At 39.6% G+C, this 19,751-nt stretch overlaps 1 protein-coding gene across 2 annotated transcripts in view; it reads right to left on the bottom strand.

Annotated features, from left to right (window-relative positions):
- slc23a2 (solute carrier family 23 member 2) overlaps nt 1–19,751 on the bottom strand; it is a 46,939-nt gene that overhangs the window by 8,775 nt on the left and 18,413 nt on the right. For both annotated transcript variants that reach the window (XM_015972986.3, XM_054731619.2), the window contains 8 exons: nt 19,355–19,453; nt 13,290–13,406; nt 10,672–10,829; nt 5,836–5,924; nt 5,597–5,664; nt 2,821–3,002; nt 2,123–2,243; nt 1,468–1,624 (listed from right to left, as the gene is read on the bottom strand). In XM_015972986.3, the coding sequence (XP_015828472.3) occupies nt 1,468–1,624; nt 2,123–2,243; nt 2,821–3,002; nt 5,597–5,664; nt 5,836–5,924; nt 10,672–10,829; nt 13,290–13,406; nt 19,355–19,453 (991 nt within the window). The remainder of the gene's footprint in view (nt 1–1,467; nt 1,625–2,122; nt 2,244–2,820; nt 3,003–5,596; nt 5,665–5,835; nt 5,925–10,671; nt 10,830–13,289; nt 13,407–19,354; nt 19,454–19,751) is intronic.

The following is a 19,751-nucleotide window of genomic DNA, read 5'->3' as shown; positions in this document are numbered from 1 at the left end:
AGCACCTCCAAATCTGAGACCATGGTTCTCGACCGGAAAAGGGTAGCTTGCCACCTCCGGGTCGGGGGAGAGGTCCTACCTCAAGTGGAGGAGTTTAAGTATCTCGGGGTCTTGTTCACGAGTGAGGGTAGGAGGGATCGGGAGATCGACAGGCGGATTGGTTCGGCGTCTGCAGTGATGCGGACGCTGAGCCGATCTGTCGTGGGGAAGAGGGAGCTGAGCCAGAAAGCCAGGCTCTCGATTTACCGGTCGATCTACGTCCCAATCCTCACCTATGGTCATGAGCTTTGGGTAATGACCGAAAGAACGAGATCGCGGATACAAGCGGCCGAAATGAGTTTCCTCCGTAGGGTGGTCGGGCTCAGCCTTAGAGATAGGGTGAGGAGCTCGGACATTCGGGAGGTACTCGGAGTAGAACCGCTGCTCCTCCGGATCGAAAGGAGCCAGTTGAGGTGGTTTGGGCATCTGGTCAGGATGCCTCCTGGACGCCTCCCCGGGGAGGTGTTTCGGGCATGTCCTGCCGGCAGAAGGCCCCCGGGTCGACCCAGGACACGTTGAAGAGGTTACATCTCCAATCTGGTCCGGGAACGCCTTGGGGTCCTGCCGGAGGAGCTGGTGGACAAGGCCGGGGAGAGGACGGCCTGGAGCTCCCTAGTTGGGATGCTGCCCCCGCGACCCGGACCCGGATAAGCGGAGGAAGACGAGACGAGACGAGATGAGAATTTAAATATGTTTTAAATGCACTTTAATGTAATTTTAATGTAAATAAATTTATTTTAATTATTATATTTATTTGTATTCTTTTCAGTATTTATTGATTATTTAAATGTAAATAATTAAAATCAAACTAAATAAAAAAATTAATTTAAAATCAAATTTAACTTATTTAAACCATTGGTTTATTTATCTATTAAAAAACTATTTAGATGACTATATTAACATTGACCTGTCACTTTTGAGTCTCGGTTTCCGCTGCAACATTCAGATGTGAAAACGTGAAAGAATAGATCCATCCTGTCTCGTATCAACAGACCGGGCCAGTTTCCAACACCTTGCTGAATCTACGCCAATAAGGCACCTCTGGAGGGTTCAGCCTGGTATTAGCAAGGTGCACCTGACAAAAGTGTAGTTTACTACAGAAATAAGATCATTTACTTGATAAACTACAGCTCAGGAAGAAAGCAGAAGTCAGGGCTTGACAAACTTTACCCAAGCTCCAAACTCTTAAACCCGACTTGCCCTTTTATTCCTCCGGAAGAAAAATCAATAAACTCTTTGCTGTCTTTTGTGATGAAAAGTCCCAAAGTCTCTCAAAAGAGCCCTGCTGTTTCGAGTCATGCCCCAACCCTATAGTTCTTTTGCACCACCAGATTAAATCTAACGTTTATGTAGGATTAACTGCTTTCTTTCTGCCAAACACCACCTCACTGAGGACTCTGCCCGTTCCTTCATCTTGAACACACTTACAGGGATACGGGACTTTGAACCACGGCGCAGCGGTCAGGATTCCTTGGCGTGCGTCAGTGCGAGCGTAGAAACCGTACTTGTCCTCCTCCGGCGGAAAAACGTCGGTAACGGTGAAAATAAAGCACAGCAGCCATGACACCAGGATGGCCATTATGATCTGGGAACAAATAAAAGGGAAACGCCTATTTGACAATTTGATTTTTTGGGGGTGAGAGGGGACTATTACACAAATCCTCACACAAGCCAAACAACACAAATGAAAACCTGGCATCGTTACTTAAATCATTAAAAAAATAAAATAATTCTGCAAGAAAATCACTGGTTGAAATGTTTTGCACGTCGCTGACGGCTGCCAAGGTTACAAAAGAACATTTAAGTGAAAGTGAAGCAGCATTGGGGGAGCATTTTGATGAGGTTTATAAATCAGACTAACAAGGAGCAACTGAGTTTTTAATGATTTGACCTGCAGAGGGAAGAAAAACACTGATTTACACGATCCTGTAACGCCTCTTGGGGAGAAGGAGATTAGCTGTGTTGAATAATTTCATTTATTTGGGAACACAGTTTTAAATAAATCAAAGTAAACTGTTTACCAGGGAGAAGAATGTTGGGATTTGAGAGAATTAGTGTAAAAAAAAACAAAGCTGGTACTCACAGGAAACATTCTGAAGACCTGCAGCCGATATGAAGTCCAGCCTTTCTTGGCTTTGTAGATCGGCAGGGGGAAATTAACATTTCTGGCATATTGTGAGAAAAGCAACACCAAGAATATAGTCCTGCGGATACAATTGAAAAGATCATAGTCAGAAAAAGATTTTTTTTCTACTTTTATTCCCCTGAGAGAAATAATTCTGTCTCCATTTAGACTGGGGTGGGTTGTACTGGGACTCCAGAGGCTTCAGAGCCAATAAATTATCCTAACTGCCCGAGAAATCAGTGACAATTACCGGCACACATCCTCTGTCCCCGTAGAGGGAGAGGAGAAGCCCTTCGGCAGCAGCACTGACGCAGCAGGACCTAATGTCACCTCCATGAGTCACTTCTCTGCAGCCCTACAGGCGACGTCATCTAGAACTCTCTCTTTTTGGAATTTTCTGTTTTTCTTGACCAGTCGCATAAAATCAGTTTTTAGTGCAGAACTTTAGACAAAACCTCAAAAACAAAATTCTAGAGAAAAGACAAGCAGTTGGACACATTTACTTTTGGATAAATGGAGGATTAATTGCGTAGTAATTCCATTACAGACAGAAATTAAGACACATCCATGACAGGCTAAACATGTTGATGCCATGTTGCTTGGACAATTATGTTAAGCTAGAATGTGACTTTATAAATGGTTTATATTGTTCTTACAGCATAGCGATGCCCCAGTGTTTTCCAGCTCTCTCGCCTGCAGCCTGGAAGCCGGACAACCCAATGAGAGCCACAGTGGGGGTGATGGTCAGCGGCCCGATGTACTTCAGCAGCATCCCGGGCAGACCAAGAGCTCCGATACACACCTCAATGAGGGATGAGACGATGATCGCACCTTGGATCTGGAAATTGTGGCGAAAGAAAACAAAAGAAAGAAGTAAGTATGGGAACTAGGCAGTTTGGGCTTGCTTTTAGCACCCCTTGTTGTCCATTTGTAGAACTGAAAGCTGTGCGTTTGTCTTTTTAACACCTAAATCTGAAAGCTGAAATGTTTCCCCAGCCTTCACTAGTGTCTACAGAAGTGATTCATCACCAAATTAAACAAATCAGCTGTACATGATTTGAAAGATGCAGGGAAGATTGCTGGAACCAGACTGCAGCGCCTAGTATGCCAGCTCAGAGTGTCCCGCCAGTCTGAAGTTGCAAGTGGAATATTCTAGTCGCAGGGGGCGATAGGGGCTGGGGGGCCTTTCATTAATCCTGTAAAGAGTCATTTTAGCAGATACTGGCTCAAGAAAATGATTTAAGACTATGAAAAAGTTGCAAAGTATCCCTTTAATGAGCTGATGTCAGATCAGTACAGCAGAACATTAAAGTTACAGTAGTCAACAGGAATGAATTCTTCTAGCAGCCTGAAAGAAAATATGTAAACAACCATCATATTTCTTCTTTTAGCCAAACAAGATGTGCAATCATTTATAAATCAGAGTGGACCATTAGCTGCCGTCGCCACAGTTGCTCTGTAACCCTGTTAGACTCTCCCTCGTCGCAGCTTTTTATAACATCCAATCATTCTCCTCATTTTTAAAATTTGATTCAGTCTGATCGAATTTTTTCTCATTCACATCCCACAAAAATAATCACTGACTGGCTTACGTAAACTGGAAAGGTTAATGCTAATGAACAGCATCTGCCATCAAACCCAGCGCCTACAGACATTTACACTAGAGCTGTCAGTCGATTAAAAAAAATTAACTAATTAATCGCACAATTTTCTGTAATTAATTGTGATTAATCGCAATTTTACTGATCATTACCCTGGCTGCTCTTACACTTTTTTCCAGTTTTATATTTCTCAATGAAAAAATAAGCTGTCACACACTCCATGGAAACTTTCAGAGAATCCACAAATAATGGCTTTCAAATGGTCTTGTTACTTTTTGCAAGTTTAGAAAAGAAGCAGATGAGACGGCGTGTCTGATAATTTAGTTTTTCATCTGATAATATTAGAACATGTAAGTAATGTCTGAGGGGCTTTTACAAAAACTGTATAACTAATACTCCTGGAGAGGGTATGAATTACACAGAGGCTTCTGGGGAGCCCAGTTATGGGGGGGGGGGGGGGGGGTTCTGTTTTGCCTTGGCCCCCAGAATGCCTTGAAACGGCCCTGGGTGTGTGACAGAGTTTTGAAGGTGATCTGAATTGTATCAAATGTATAAATATTACATGTGTGTAACTTATTGTTTTATACAGGTAAAAACGTGTAGTGGAGAGAAATCTACCTACATTTTACTTTTCAACACTTTGTTTTTATTTAACTTCTTTCCTGTCCTGTCTGTCTCTCATCTTCCTGCATCTCCTCTAAACTCTCCAGAAAAGCTGATGCCTGAATTCTTACTTTTTCACCTCATCAGTTACTTTTGAGCAGATCAAAGGGATCTCCTGTCCACAAAGCGGAGAGCGCGTTTCGATGCTGCGTCAGTGAGGTGAAATCACCGCAGCACAGGTGAAGAGCTCCGCAGTAGCAGAGTGCTTCAGGCACAGATAAGACAGAAAGTAGAGAACATGTGCGGACATTAACGATCGTGGGTTGATTATAGTTTTTTGGTTGTGCCACTTTGAGAATGGACCGTGCGCTGGACGCAGCTGCATGGAGCGCACCAACGACGTGACCTAAGAGTGAGAATAATCTCTCACAAGGCACTGTGGTTGCAGGCAGGGGCGCCGTAAAGCGGTGAAAGATTAGGAAGAGGGCCCACAGCTGTCAGGGGCCCAAAAAAGTTTCAAAGTTGAATAAAAAAAAAAAAGTTTAAAAATCACAAGTACTTTGCAGTATTTTTCTCATTTAAGACATTAAACAAACAGTCTTTTAGTATTTATGAAATGTATATTTATTCAGAGCTCCCTATGAAAATCTCTGGCAGCCCCCCTGGTTGCAGGGGTCGACAGGTACTTGCATGCAACAGGTGCCAGCCTGGAATGTGCTTCTCTCTTCAACCACCACTGTAATGGACTGAGTCCAATACCCATTTTGGGCTCTGCTTTGTACCGATCTAGACAGCGCTCCATGGACAGCATCGTCCATGCTAGCAAGCTTTTCCTCTCCTTCTCTTTTTCTGCTGCTGCTTCTAATCATTTCCAGCAGGTCAGATACCAGCATAGCGCAATGTTGCCCCCTCCTTCAGAGCCGCTCACGAGTTTGAGGTGTCGGATTACGTAAAATTTTAAAAGCTGCATTAATTACGTTAATTTTTTTAATGCATTAAACATTTCACATTAATTAACTAAATTAACGCGTTGAGTTTTCACAGCACTAAATTTAGACACAAAGGAATCCTCATCGGCACAAAAAATTACCTAAAAGTGCAACTGTCCAGAGTTTAGGTTATCAAAAACATTCACTAAGAGTTGTGTAAACCATTGCATAAGGAGTTATTTAACCTTTCAATTTCAATAACATGTTATCTAATAAATCCACATGACTTTTTGTCTCACCTCTCGTATCCTGGGGTGCCAGATGTGCTCTGTATGAAGGAGCTCGGTCCCGTTCAGCAGTGGATGCTCTGGTTGAGTTAAAATACAAGGAAATGTCATTCAATATTAAAAAATTAAACCCTACAAATAAATCGAATCAAAGCCCATTTGGAGGCCTTTATGTACGTGCTATTTTGGTGCTGGTAACAAACAGATTTTATTAGTTTCTATAATTTTAGGAGCTAGAGGAGTAAAGTTACCTGTGCCGTTACATTTCCATTTGTCCAAAGACAGGATGGCTCTGGCTGGTGCCAGAAAGGCAAACGCGCTCGCCTGGAACAGAGGTAACCTGCAACAAACAAAATAAAAACTCACACGTTGAAATGTTGCATTTCAGTAATGAGAGTCTTGGTCCTGCAAACCATCCCTTCTATTTTAGACCACAGCAGTTTACTCGATGAGGATTTGTGGCTTTAAGGAAAAAATAAATTCATCATAAAAATCATATTTCTCACAATATTCTGACCCATTCAACAGATTTATGAAGTCTACGAAGCTTTCATTTGTTGTTCTGAGTGATCAAACCAGAGAAGTACGTGCTGGACGTTTCCTTGACACCGCTTCTCTTCCTGTCTCAGTCGTTTCCATTCAGTGACATTTCTCTGGAGACCCTAATCCACAGAGAGATGGACAGATAGCTGCACTCTCAACCTTTCTCAGCTCTGCCTCAGAGAGGGCGAGAGAGGGGGGGGGGGCATGCTGGTGTGAAAAGAATGTCACTAATCCTGAAGCTAACACCTGATTCTGTCCTTGTTTATGTTGGAAAACAAGAAAAGCTAAATAAGAGACCACAGAACACCCTCTGACGCTACTAAAAAACAATCTGTAGTTGGTCATATTTACCAATATTTTCTTTGTTTATGTGTTATAAAATGTTGAAGTTATAAAAAAACTATCAGAATTAAAATTTCATTAACTTAAAACAAATTAACTTAAGCGCACTTAAAGAGCAAGTCACCCCCTACCAGATTCTTACTCAACTCCCACTTCCTATTTGAAAAATGCAACAAATGCTGTTGCCTAGCAGACCGAGAGTGCGGAGCCTCTGACAAATACACACACACTCACGACATTGTGACATCATAATGTACCATCTAACATCATAGTGTACCTCTTAGCCAATGTGATGGCAGATTTAAATTCAAATGCAGCGCTGAGGTTTTTCCTAACGACGGTGCATCGCTGACAGTTTTAGGCAAGAATATTTTAATTTTAACTAAGGTGCACTAAAGAAGAAGAAGAAAATATCATTTCTATAGTGCCTCTCAAGATAAAAATCACGAGGCGCTTCACAAAAACAAAAAATAAAAAAATGTAAAAATATAAAAAAGCATTTAGAAAATGTTTAAAAATATATTTAAAATGAGCAAAAATAAGCAATTGCGATTTAAAAGAAAAAATGTTAAGAAAGAGAGAGAGTGAATAGGAAAGAGGGAATTATGCCGAATTATGGACTACATTTGTCTACAGTACGATCAGACACTCATTTATATAGTTTATCAGCAAAAAAAATGGTGATTTGGAGTGACTTGCTCTTTAAATAGTCATCCTGAAATAACGGCTTCCGTTAGATGTTATCGGTTGCCGTGGATATTAGCCAGCCTCTCAGAGGTGGCGTTTCATTAAAATCCAGGTCATGCAGGCACTTGTCGGACATAAAACAGAATCATAATAGTTCTATCAAGTCACGTCTGATTCTTTCTGACTCATTACTGCTGCTGAGGTGCATCTGTCAGAACAGTGAAGTCACATCAAACAAAGGCAAGCGACTTGCTCTGCTTTATTTGTCAAGATCTTTATGGTTGTGACAGATGTTTTGATGAAAACAGTGTTAAGAATGCAGCATCGCTCGTTTTCCTTCACCAACCTTAAGCAGGAAGCCATGTTTTAAGTTTATTTGTTTGGCAGACGCTTTTATCCAAAGCGTCTTACATTTTATAACCTATAGGGCGTGTTGTGATCTGTGGGGGAAACCGGAGTACCCGGAGGAAACCCACGCATGCATGGGGAGAACACGCAACTCCACGCAGAAAGGCCGCAGCCGAGTTTCAAACCTGCAACCTTCGTGCTGCGAGGCAACAGTGCCAACCACTGCTCCACCATGCAGCCAATGTTTTATTACTAACGAACAGCGAATCTTAACATGCTAGGGAAAAATGTCCTTGAAATTCTGCACCAGACTGCAAATTAAACACACCGTACACCAGCTGCAGAAGACAAAGCAACCTTACTTCCTGTCATATCTGGTGTCCGAATGAGACTACAGTGTTTTATTTTACGTTATCTAGCAAGCTCTGCAGGTTACGTGTAACAATATAAAAAAATCCCAGAGAAAGTTTTAAAATTTAGCATTTAGAAAACTCATTAAAAAACTCAGGAGTTTAATTAGGTAAACTGCGGATTAATGATTAAATCTGTTAAAATGTTGGAGTTAGAAACACTAAGTGTTTGAGAAACTTTTGTTAAATTTTAAAGGCAGTGAGGTGACGTAAGCGGAAAAATATTTTTTTGCAATACAGGTTAGACCCATAACTGTGGGAAGTAGGTCAAACGAGCCGTTCCTAACATTGAGAGCACTATTTTTTTTTGTAAAAGTAGGTCTTCCTTCTTACAGAAGTCTGTGTTTTTATTCTGTTACACCTTTCTTTCTCTTTCTTTGTTTCATTCAAAGTGTTTATGTATATATATATATATATATATATATATATATATATATATATATATATACACACACACACACATACAAACAACATAAAAAACATACATAAACATGAACACCAAACAATTAGAATGAAAAGCAGCAGAAGGAAGAAATACCTTATATTATCTGCCCCTATTTACAAACCAAACTTGCTTCCATACAATTCTCAATAACAAAACAAAACAAAACGAAACACAGATTCATTTTATATTCTTGTAACTTACAGACCTAATCAGACACCAACTGAGTTTAGGTGATTGTAGTTCTGTAAAACACCTGATTTGATACGTTTTTTTTTAATATATTTAGTGACTTTAATTCTTTCATGTGTTTGCTAAGGTTGTTCCATATTCTCACACATTTACAGAGATAGTCATCACCTTCATTCTGGTTCTAAATTTCGTTTTTTTAAATACTTCAGTTCCTTTTAAGAAATAATTACCGACGCTTTTCTCAAACATGTTCTGAATGTTGGTGGGTAACGTATTGGTTTTAGCTTTATACATTGTTTGCGATATTTTCATATTCACTAGATCATAAAATTTCAGTAGTTTATATTTGATGAATAACGGATTGGATGGATCTCTATAGAGCTCTGGGAGTTGACGTCACTTCTCCCGGCATGTAACAGTTCAAATCGAAACGGCGCCATCTTGGCAGGCAGAAGCCGGTAGCTGGGCTATTTGTTATTGTCAGAAAACTCAATCAAACGGGAAATATGGTAGATTCCTGTTGTGCCCCAGGATGCAGAACAGATGCGGACAACATAAGGGATGATCCATCTACAGGATTCCCCAAGATCCGGAGCGCCGCAAACGTTGGATCATTGTAATAAAACGCGCTAGTGACCGGGCTAAAATGAAGCTGTGGGATCCCGAGAGTAAAGGTTTTCGCTTATGCAGCGACCGCTTCATATCAGGTACTTAAACCAACGTTTCCTCACCTGTGTATGGTATTTATTTTAAATGCTTTTATTACGATTCTTAGTGGGCTTCCTAAACTTATTTTGGCGTGGCTTTTTCTGTCTTATTACTCATAGCAACAAGTAAACATCACGTAAAACGTTGCCTCGTGAGTTCTGCGTGCTGCCGTTTACGTGTTTTATGATCACAGCAATTAACCGGCTAAGCTGCATTTAATTTTTAAGCAATGGTTGATCATTTGTCAGATCACACATAAAAAGCACTTTGGATTGTTATTATCTGTCTCACCGAGACAGATCTCAGACAGATCCTGAGACGCTCCTGCCAGACATATTTATTTTATTCATGGAAAAAAAAAATCAAACTAGTGATTTCTCTTGACGTTCAGTTTATACGTTCAAACAGCACAGCACTCTATTTAAACTACTTACGTGTAAATCTGTTATTTGTCCATCCATTTTCATCCGCTTATACGGAGCCGGGTGGTGGAGGCAGTAGCCTAAGTCGAGAGGCCCAGACTTCCCTCTCCCCAGCCACTTGGGCCAACTCCTCCGGGGGAATCCCAAGGCGTTCCCTGGCCGCTCCGACAACTTCTGGCGTTTTTAAAAAGTATCCCAGGGGCACGGTAAGGGTCGGAGATGTTTAGTCTACTTAATTTCAGACTATATAAAACGATTTCTTCGGTTTTAAAGTGTGAAGTAAACTCAGACGGAGTAAAATCCAAGCCGATCCCGTTCAATTTGTTTACCTTTGTTGCCTGCCAACATGGCGTCTACTCTCTGAGAGTCACGTGACGTCCGGAGCTCTATAGCGATTGTTGTTAATGATTCTCAATGCTCTTTTCTGTAGAATAAACAGTGGTTGTCTATGAGTTTTACATGTGGATCCCCATATTTCTACACAGTAAGTCAAGTATGGAACAATTAGTGAGTTATACAATGTCAGCAATCCAGAACTATTCAGTAAAAACTACTTTATGTAGTACTGCAATGGCTTTGGCAATTTTACCTCTGATATAACCTATGTGTGACTTCCAGGTGTTCTTCATCTCTCCTCTTGGCAATAAGTGAAATGTTACCGACATATAAACATTTTGTGTTTACGTCTAGGAAATGAGTTTGGTTTTAAAGTTTGTCACGTCAGTTCTAAAGAACTGAGGACCTTTGGACAGTCTGCTTCTCTTCTCATTGAAGAGGAAGTCTCAGCCTTGTGGGACAAATGCTGTCACATGAACAGAACCAGGAACCTGAAGAGGTTTTCATTTGCACACACAGCTGAGCTCAGTGTGGTGTGACAGAGGAAAGTTAGTATCAGAGGAACTTTATCTTCGCATGAACAAATTAAAGTGTCAAAATTTCCAACTCATCAGACATCACACAATGTTTCCGTTAAGGTGTTAACTGTGTGTGTACCTGCAGCCCAGCGTGGTCTGCAGCAGGGTGGTGATCCCCACGCAGAAGAAGATGGTCCCGATGAGCTGGCTGGTGGCCCACTGATCAAAGCCGACGCACATCGCCTCAGCAAGGAGGAACGGAACGGCTATGGTTCCGCTGAAGCAGGTCAGGTAGTGCTGGACAAGAGGATGCCACAGAGTCAGGGTTTATGAAAGCAACTTTTACAAGAGCTGACATTTTCAGAGGTTTTTAGTGCAAAAGGGAAACAAATCTGTATTAGGGTTAGAGTTTAATGTAGTCGCATTAGCAAGACATAAAGCTCAGGAAATGATTCTGGAGGTGCAACACCGTTTAGGATGAACAGAGGTTACATATACATCAAATGTTTGATCCTAATACAGGGTGGCTGTGTGCAAGTGTGAGTGAAAGGGATTTATAATGTTTCACAAGAAAATGAGTTACATGAATGGACTTTGTTTACAAATCTGCAGGAGGAAACTGTCCTAGAATTGTTCATGTGGGTTTAAGACGCAGAGACAGCAGAGGGCGTTTACTTCCCCTCTTTATTTAAACAGAATAAAATAACAAATAATCAGTTTCTGAATTCTTGCTGCCATCATGCTTTATGGTGTAAAGGCTGATTTATCAAAGCATTAATGCTTTATGGGCTTTAAACGTTACCAGTTGGAACAGAACTGCCAACACTAAATCACCTTAATGACCCTTCTTTAAAAAACTGTTGGGTAACTTCAACAAAGTCAAACACATCATGGTAATTTCATAGCATTCCACTTAGAATTCACCCAGCTCAACAGCTCTGTGAAGCTGACCCCCCACCCCCCCACCCCACCCCCAGCTTCAAAAGGGAGGGAAACAGGCTGCTCGGTTAGTGCTTCGTTTGTGCAGGTAAAATTGACTTTTGTGCTGAAACGGTTTCTGAGATATTACGAGTTTTATTTTTGCATGATGACATCATCAAATTCCCAAGCTGCTCTAAAATGGACCACATTAGTCTACTTTTTTAGTGCTTTGTTTGTGCTGATTTGTGCAGGTAAAATTTCCGTTTGTGCTGAAACAGTTTCTGAGATATTACGAGTTTTATTTTTGCATGATGACATCATCAAATTCCCAAGCTGCTCCAAAATGGACCACATTAGTCTACTTTTTTAGTGCTTTGTTTGTGCTGATTTGTGCAGGTAAAATCTTCGTTTGTGCTGCAACGGTTTCTGAGATATTACACATTTCCAAAATCAAAAAATGACAATAATTTTAGTGGACATGTATTACATACATTATATTTAGTACAAATTCACAAATCCAATCTTTTTTTGCAGCTATACATTTAATTTTGTTGTGGCTGAGGAATAGTGACTCTTAAATTGTAAAGTTGAGTGAAACACGACTTTGGTAATAAGATCAACACAATAAATATGGCAAATTTATTGAAAGAAAAATATAACCTTTAAGTTTATAGAGGTGAAATTGAGTTTGAAAAGCAAATATACTTTAGGCCAGTGTTTTTCAACCCTGGTCCTCAAAGCACACTGTCCAGGGAGTTTTCAGGTTTTCCCTCATTCAGCACAGCTGATTTCAATTGATGGTTGATTAACAAGCTTTTGCTGAACTGCAGTCAGCTGAATGGGGCGTGTTAAGGCAGGGAGAATACAAAAACATGCAGGGCAGTGTGCCTTGAGGACCAGGGTTGAAAAACACTGCTTTAGACTGACAAAGGAAAGAGCACAAAAGTGACTTGATTTGATGATGTCATCATGCAAAAATAAAACTCGTAATATCTCAGAAACCGTTGCAGCACAAACATCAATTTTACCTGCACAAATCAGTACAAACGAAGCACTAAAAAAGTAGACTAATATGGTCCATTTTGGAGCAGTTTGGAGCAGTCCGGGGGGACGGTGACCTCTGAATGACCTATTAAAATAAAGTTTAATATCTCAGAAACCATAGCAGCACAAACGTCAATTTTACCTGCACAAATCAGCACAAACGAAGCACTAGCCGAGCAGCCTATTTGCCTGCACTTTTGAAGGTGACGGGGGGTCAGCTTCACAGAGCTGTCACAATGCACTGGTACATGGATTAAGAGATGCAGAGAACAGATCTACTGTTTTAAGTGCTCCTTGATTCTTTTGTCTCTGTATCATGACTCAGCAGTCTGGAAAAATCTAGTCTCACTTTAAAGCTCACTCCACCTGCTCTTAAGGTTTTCCTCTTGAATCTGTAAGAAACCATGAACTTTCCGGAGAAAGACGTTTTACATGCTTTCAGTAGAGAACTTGTACACTCGGTGACTTGAGTGATCCACGTTACAAACGTGTGCGCTTTCAGGCAGTCACTCAGCAATAAAGAGGAATGATACACGACTAGTGTCCAGTTTTCCAGACACAAACACTCTGTGATCTCTCAGTCGGGAACATTTTGAACTGACAACATGACGACTACTGGGAGCAAATCCTGTTTTTGTGTCTGGCTTCATATTGTGTAAGGAATGATGTGAATGGAGGGAAGAAAAACACTGAACCAGAGCTGACATGTACATGACAAAAGATCTGACACACCCAGTGTGTAGCGGGATCTTTTTTTTCCTCAAGTGAGTCAAGTTTCATGTGTGGGTTTACCTGTAAGCCTAAAAACACACACAGGTACCAGGGTGGAGTGTCCTCTATGGTATAGATCATATCCATCCTCCTTGCATCCATACTGTCTGTGCTGTCAAGTGTCTCTGAAATAGAGCTCTAAAACACAAAAACATGGAGAAATCCCATCATGAATGCAGTACAATTATAACTAGGGATGTAAGAAAATATCGATATGGCAATATATCGTGATATTTTTCCCAGCAATATTATATCGATATTCAAAAGCCGTGTATCGGAAATATCGATATGGCAATATATCGTGATATTTTTTCCAGCAATAAAACATCGATATTCAAAAGCCGTGTATCTAATTCTTGAAAGAATTTAAAAGCAAACATTTGTGTATTTTCTTTTTGTTTTGTGCAATTCAATCGCCACCCGCTAGTTGGCAGCAGTGTGCGGCGGGTTTTGTTTCCACCATTGAAATGCAAATCCCTCCATCACGGTTCAGATACCTCATGTTAAACATGTAACGTATCAGATTTGACTGTTTATTGAACATTCTTACAATAGATTCAGTCAAAAAATTGCTTGTAACGTCTGGCTGAATGTATCGCAATATATCGTGATGTATCGTATCGTCTCCCCTGTATCGTGATATGTATCGTATCGCCAGAATTTCAAAAATACACACCCCTGATTATAACTGTTTTGTTTCTATAGCTTTGTAGAAATTGCAGAATAATCCATTTAGACTAAATTAGGGATGAGCAACAAGACAATGCTAGATGGTGAGAAAGTGTTTTAGCTCTCAAAAGCTGCATCTACAGAGCACCGTTTACCTAAACTCGACTGGGAAAAATGTAAAAACTTCATTAAATCGATTTAAAATTGGGAATTTCATTGTCTTGTATGCCTGTGTTTCACAAGGAGAAAAGGATAAGTTTACTAACAAATCTGTGAAATTATTTTTTCCACAGCAACATAAAAAAAGAGAAAAATGCTAAATCACTGAAAAAACAGGGAAAGTTAAGTTAACATGCAGGTTTTTCAGTCTCAGACTATTTCTACACAAACTTAGACATTAGGACTCAAATGTCGCCCAGTTTCAGCTACAAATAAGTCTCAAGAGTTTTGTAAGGCTAACTATTGCTGGTTTAAGAATACAAACATTGCTAGTTGGCCATCTAACAATGAACTTCGTAATCTATTGCATTATTTTAGAAGAAGAAAAGATCATTTCTATAGCGTCTCTCAAGATAAAAATCACGAGGCGATTCACAAAAACAAAAAATGTAAAAATATAAAAATAATTTAGAAAATGATTAAAATATATTTAACATGAGCAAATAATAGACAATTGTGATAAAAAAATGTAGAGAAAGAGAGGAAAGCGGGAAATCAGTGGATCCTGAGGAAGGTGGAACAAGGAGAGGGTGATGAAGGTCACACCAAAACCAGCTTTAATAGGTGAGTCTTCAGCTGCTTTTTAAAGGAGACCACTGAGTCCACTGATCTCAGGCTCAGGGGGAGAGAACTCCAGAGTCTGGGGGCCACAGCAGCAACTGATCTGTCACCTGTGGTCTTTAGCCTGGTGCGCAGCACCATTAATTCACCTTTATTGTTTCAGTTTGAACCTTTTTTAAAGTACTTTCGCCTGTTAGAAAATACAAACATCTCTGACTGCAGGCAAAGAATCCATCGTCAAAAACCTGCTAAATAAGTTACTACACGGTGGTTTGTCAATCATTTATAGAGCCCCGAACATCACGTGACTCTCGGAGAGTAGACGCCATGCTGGCAGGCAACAAAGGTAAACAAAATGAACTATGCTAGAGATTGCATTCCCAGGGATTTTTTACCCTAATGGCCATCCGTTGGTAAGGTCTTACTCCAACACAAAAATACCACTTGCTTGCAATGATTTAGGTATGTACTGCCCCTTATCGCTAGGGAAAATACTAGGGATGTGTATTGATGAAATTATGGTGATACGATACGTATCAAGGACAGACGTATCACCATACAGAGGGAGACGAAACGATGTATCACGATACACTGCACTACATTCAGCCAAACAACACTGGCAATCTTTTTAGACTGAATTTATTGTAGGAAAATTAAATAAACTGTTCAAACTGATAGTAACATGTTTAGCATGAGGTATCTGAACCATAAACCGTCTCTTTTCTCATCACTTTTCAGACCTCCTTTGTGACTTTTTTCTCCTTAAGTGCCTACTTAGCGCACGGATCGTTCCGCTACCGTCCATCGTCCGTGACAAATGGCAAATGATAAACCTTTCACGGTCAACCTCACTCACTCAAAAACTGTTATCACAAAAAAATAAATAAATTCAAGCTACGGCTAGCCATATCTAAAGTGGATGTTTATCTTATCAGAGCTGCAAACTCTCACACAATGAGCACGAGACAGGCATTTGACTGTCTTCACTTGCTCTCACACCACACCTCCAAATTCTGAGGCTGGTAAATAATAATAGGTCATCTATCTGAGTGACTCGTGGCATTGTGTTGCTGTACACAATCCCCTACGGCACCGTTGAACAGGACAAGATGACCATTATGCAGAAGGTTGCGGAAGTTCAATACAACATTTGTGTTTATTCGTTTTAGGGATGGACAATATATCGGCATCAATATCGGTATCTGCCACTGTTACTCATTTTTTAACATATCAATATCAGTTCAATAAATAAAAATGGGCCGATATTAATAACAGATATTTTTTTCCATCTCGTCTCCATTTGTTTGCCTGTTTCAGAGGGTGAGGGGGGTGATGTGTAATTGTTTAGTCATATGAACAGTGAATGAAATCTCAGAACTATAGATGTGTGTGTTGTGTGTACATAATAATGTAAATTCAGCTTTAATAATTTTCATTCTATACAAAATCTGCTGATTTTAGAAGCATTAATGTCAGTATATCTGTATTGGCAAATATTGGATATTGGTCATAATGGTGATCTTAATATCAGATATCGGTATTGGCCCAAAAATTTCATATCGGTGCATCACTAATACGTTTCTATTTTATTTTGCAAATGTTTTCACTGTAGTTCCCTTTTGTTATCAGTATTTGTGTTATCAACATTGAAGTTCATGTTAAATAATAAAGATCTTAATTTCAAACAAAATAATGGCGATTGTCATTTTTCACAATCAAAAGAGTCCTAATTTGAACCATTACCAGAGTATTAAATTGCTTGTAACGTCTGACTGAATGTATCGCAATATATCGTGATGTATCGTATCGTCTCCCCTGTATCGTGATAAGTATCGTATCGCCAGAATTTCAAAAATACACATCCCTGATTATAACTGTTTTGTTTCTATAGCTTTGTAGAAATTGCAGAATAATCCATTTAGACTAAATTAGGGATGAGCAACAAGACAATGCTAGATGGTGAGAAAGTGTTTTAGCTCTCAAAAGCTGCATCTACAGAGCACCGTTTACCTAAACTCGACTGGGAAAAATGTAAAAACTTCATTAAATCGATTTAAAATTGGGAATTTCATTGTCTTGTATGCCTGTGTTTCACAAGGAGAAAAGGATAAGTTTACTAACAAATCTGTGAAATTATTTTTTCCACAGCAACATAAAAAAAGAGAAAAATGCTAAATCACTGAAAAAACAGGGAAAGTTAAGTTAACATGCAGGTTTTTCAGTCTCAGACTATTTCTACACAAACTTAGACATTAGGACTCAAATGTCGCCCAGTTTCAGCTACAAATAAGTCTCAAGAGTTTTGTAAGGCTAACTATTGCTGGTTTAAGAATACAAACATTGCTAGTTGGCCATCTAACAATGAACTTCGTAATCTATTGCATTTTTTTAGAAGAAGAAAAGATCATTTCTATAGCGTCTCTCAAGATAAAAATCACGAGGCGATTCACAAAAACAAAAAATGTAAAAATATAAAAATAATTTAGAAAATGATTAAAATATATTTAACATGAGCAAATAATAGACAATTGTGATAAAAAATGTAGAGAAAGAGAGGAAAGCGGGAAATCAATGGATCCTGAGGAAGGTGGAACAAGGAGAGGGTGATGAAGGTCACACCAAAACCAGCTTTAATAGGTGAGTCTTCAGCTGCTTTTTAAAGGAGACCACTGAGTCCACTGATCTCAGGCTCAGGGGGAGAGAACTCCAGAGTCTGGGGGCCACAGCAGCAACTGATCTGTCACCTGTGGTCTTTAGCCTGGTGCGCAGCACCATTAATTCACCTTTATTGTTTCAGTTTGAACCTTTTTTAAATTACTTTCGCCTGTTAGAAAATACAAACATCTCTGACTGCAGGCAAAGAATCCATCGTCAAAAACCTGCTAAATAAGTTACTACACGGTGGTTTGTCAAACATTTATAGAGCTCCGAACATCACGTGACTCTCGGAGAGTAGACGCCATGTTGGCAGGCAACAAAGGTAAACAAAATGAACTATGCTAGAGATTGCATTCCCAGGGATTTTTTACCCTAATGGCCATCCGTTGGTAAGGTCTTACTCCAACACAAAAATACCACTTGCTTGCAATGATTTAGGTATGTACTGCCCCTTATCGCTAGGGAAAATACTAGGGATGTGTATTGATGAAATTATGGTGATACGATACGTATCAAGGACAGACGTATCACCATACAGAGGGAGACGAAACGATGTATCACGATACACTGCACTACATTCAGCCAAACAACACTGGCAATCTTTTTAGACTGAATTTATAGTAGGAAAATTAAATTAACTGTCCAAACTGATAGTAACATGTTTAGCATGAGGTATCTGAACCATAAACCGTCTCTTTTCTCATCACTTTTCAGACCTCCTTTGTGACTTTTTTCTCCTTAAGTGCCTACTTAGCGCATGGATCGTTCCGCTACCGTCCATCGTCCGTGACAAATGGCAAATGATAAACCTTTCATGGTCAACCTCACTCACTCAAAAACTGTTATCACAAAAAAATAAATAAATTCAAGCTACGGCTAGCCATATCTAAAGTGGATGTTTATCTTATCAGAGCTGCAAACTCTCACACAATGAGCACGAGACAGGCATTTGACTGTCTTCACTTGCTCTCACACCACACCTCCAAATTCTGAGGCTGGTAAATAATAATAGGTCATCTATCTGAGTGACTCGTGGCATTGCGTTGCTGTACACAATCCCCTACGGCACCGTTGAACAGGACAAGATGACCATTATGCAGAAGGTTGCGGAAGTTCATTACAACATTTGTGCTTATTCGTTTTAGGGATGGACAATATATCGGCATCAATATCGGTATCTGCCACTGTTAGTCATTTTTTAACATATCAATATCAGTTCAATAAATAAAACTGGGCCGATATTAATAACAGATATTTTTTTCCATCTCGTCTCCATTCGTTTGCCTGTTTCAGAGGGTGAGGGGGGTGATGTGTAATTGTTTAGTCATATGAACAGTGAATGAAATCTCAGCACTATAAATGTGTGTGTTGTGTGTACATAATAATGTAAATTCAGCTTTAATAATTTTCATTCTATACAAAATCTGCTGATTTTAGAAGCATTAATGTCAGTATATCTGTATTGGCAAATATTGGATATTGGTCATAACGGTGATCTTAATATCAGATATCGGTATTGGCCCAAAAATTTCATATCGGTGCATCACTAATACGTTTCTATTTTATTTTGCAAATGTTTTCACTGTAGTTCCCTTTTGTTATCAGTATTTGTGTTATCAACATTGAAGTTCATATTAAATAATAAAGATCTTAATTTCAAACAAAATAATGGCGATTGTCATTTTTCACAATCAAAAGAGTCCTAATTTGAACCATTACCAGAGTATGAAATAAACGGCTCTAAAAAAGAAAACCAACAAGAACACACAAGCTGTTCAAAATGAACTTGTCACAATATTTAAAAAAATGAATGTGGAGGAGACGAACCCACAGGAAGCCACAGAAAGAGATGCTGACTGTGTCATTAAAACATCACGAGTGCGGTGTTTAAACCATGTGACCATCACTGAGTCAGTTTCGATTATTTAATGATCTTATCTGACTCATGTGGGATTTCCACAGTTTCCCTTTAATGTTACCCTTTCTGCTGCTTGATTATCCTTGGTGTAGATAGCCATCAGCTCCGTGTTCTCAGTATCCTGGTCTCCACTGGCACCTCCAACTCCATTTACCACCACCTAAATACACAAAAAAATACTTAACGTTGTGACACGCTTCTCCTCTCAGACACTTGAGGCAGTCGTAATTACGGTTTAAACAATGCGCTCAGATTTGGCATTCTATTATTATTATTATTATTATCACCTCGATTAAAACAACCTTGTGGAGATCAAACATTTTCTGACATTTGCATCCCTGAAGGACTACATGCAAATCGATGCGAGGATACAAATGAAGTCAATGGACTTACTCACGACTGACTTAACATACAGTGGGGCAAAAAAGTATTTAGTCAGCCACCGATTGTGCAAGTTC

Source organism: Nothobranchius furzeri, chromosome 17 (genome assembly GCF_043380555.1).
Source record: "Nothobranchius furzeri strain GRZ-AD chromosome 17, NfurGRZ-RIMD1, whole genome shotgun sequence".
Classification (NCBI taxonomy): domain Eukaryota; kingdom Metazoa; phylum Chordata; class Actinopteri; order Cyprinodontiformes; family Nothobranchiidae; genus Nothobranchius; species Nothobranchius furzeri.
Note: the sequence above shows the minus strand (reverse complement) of the source record. Positions and strands in the feature narration are given on the sequence as shown.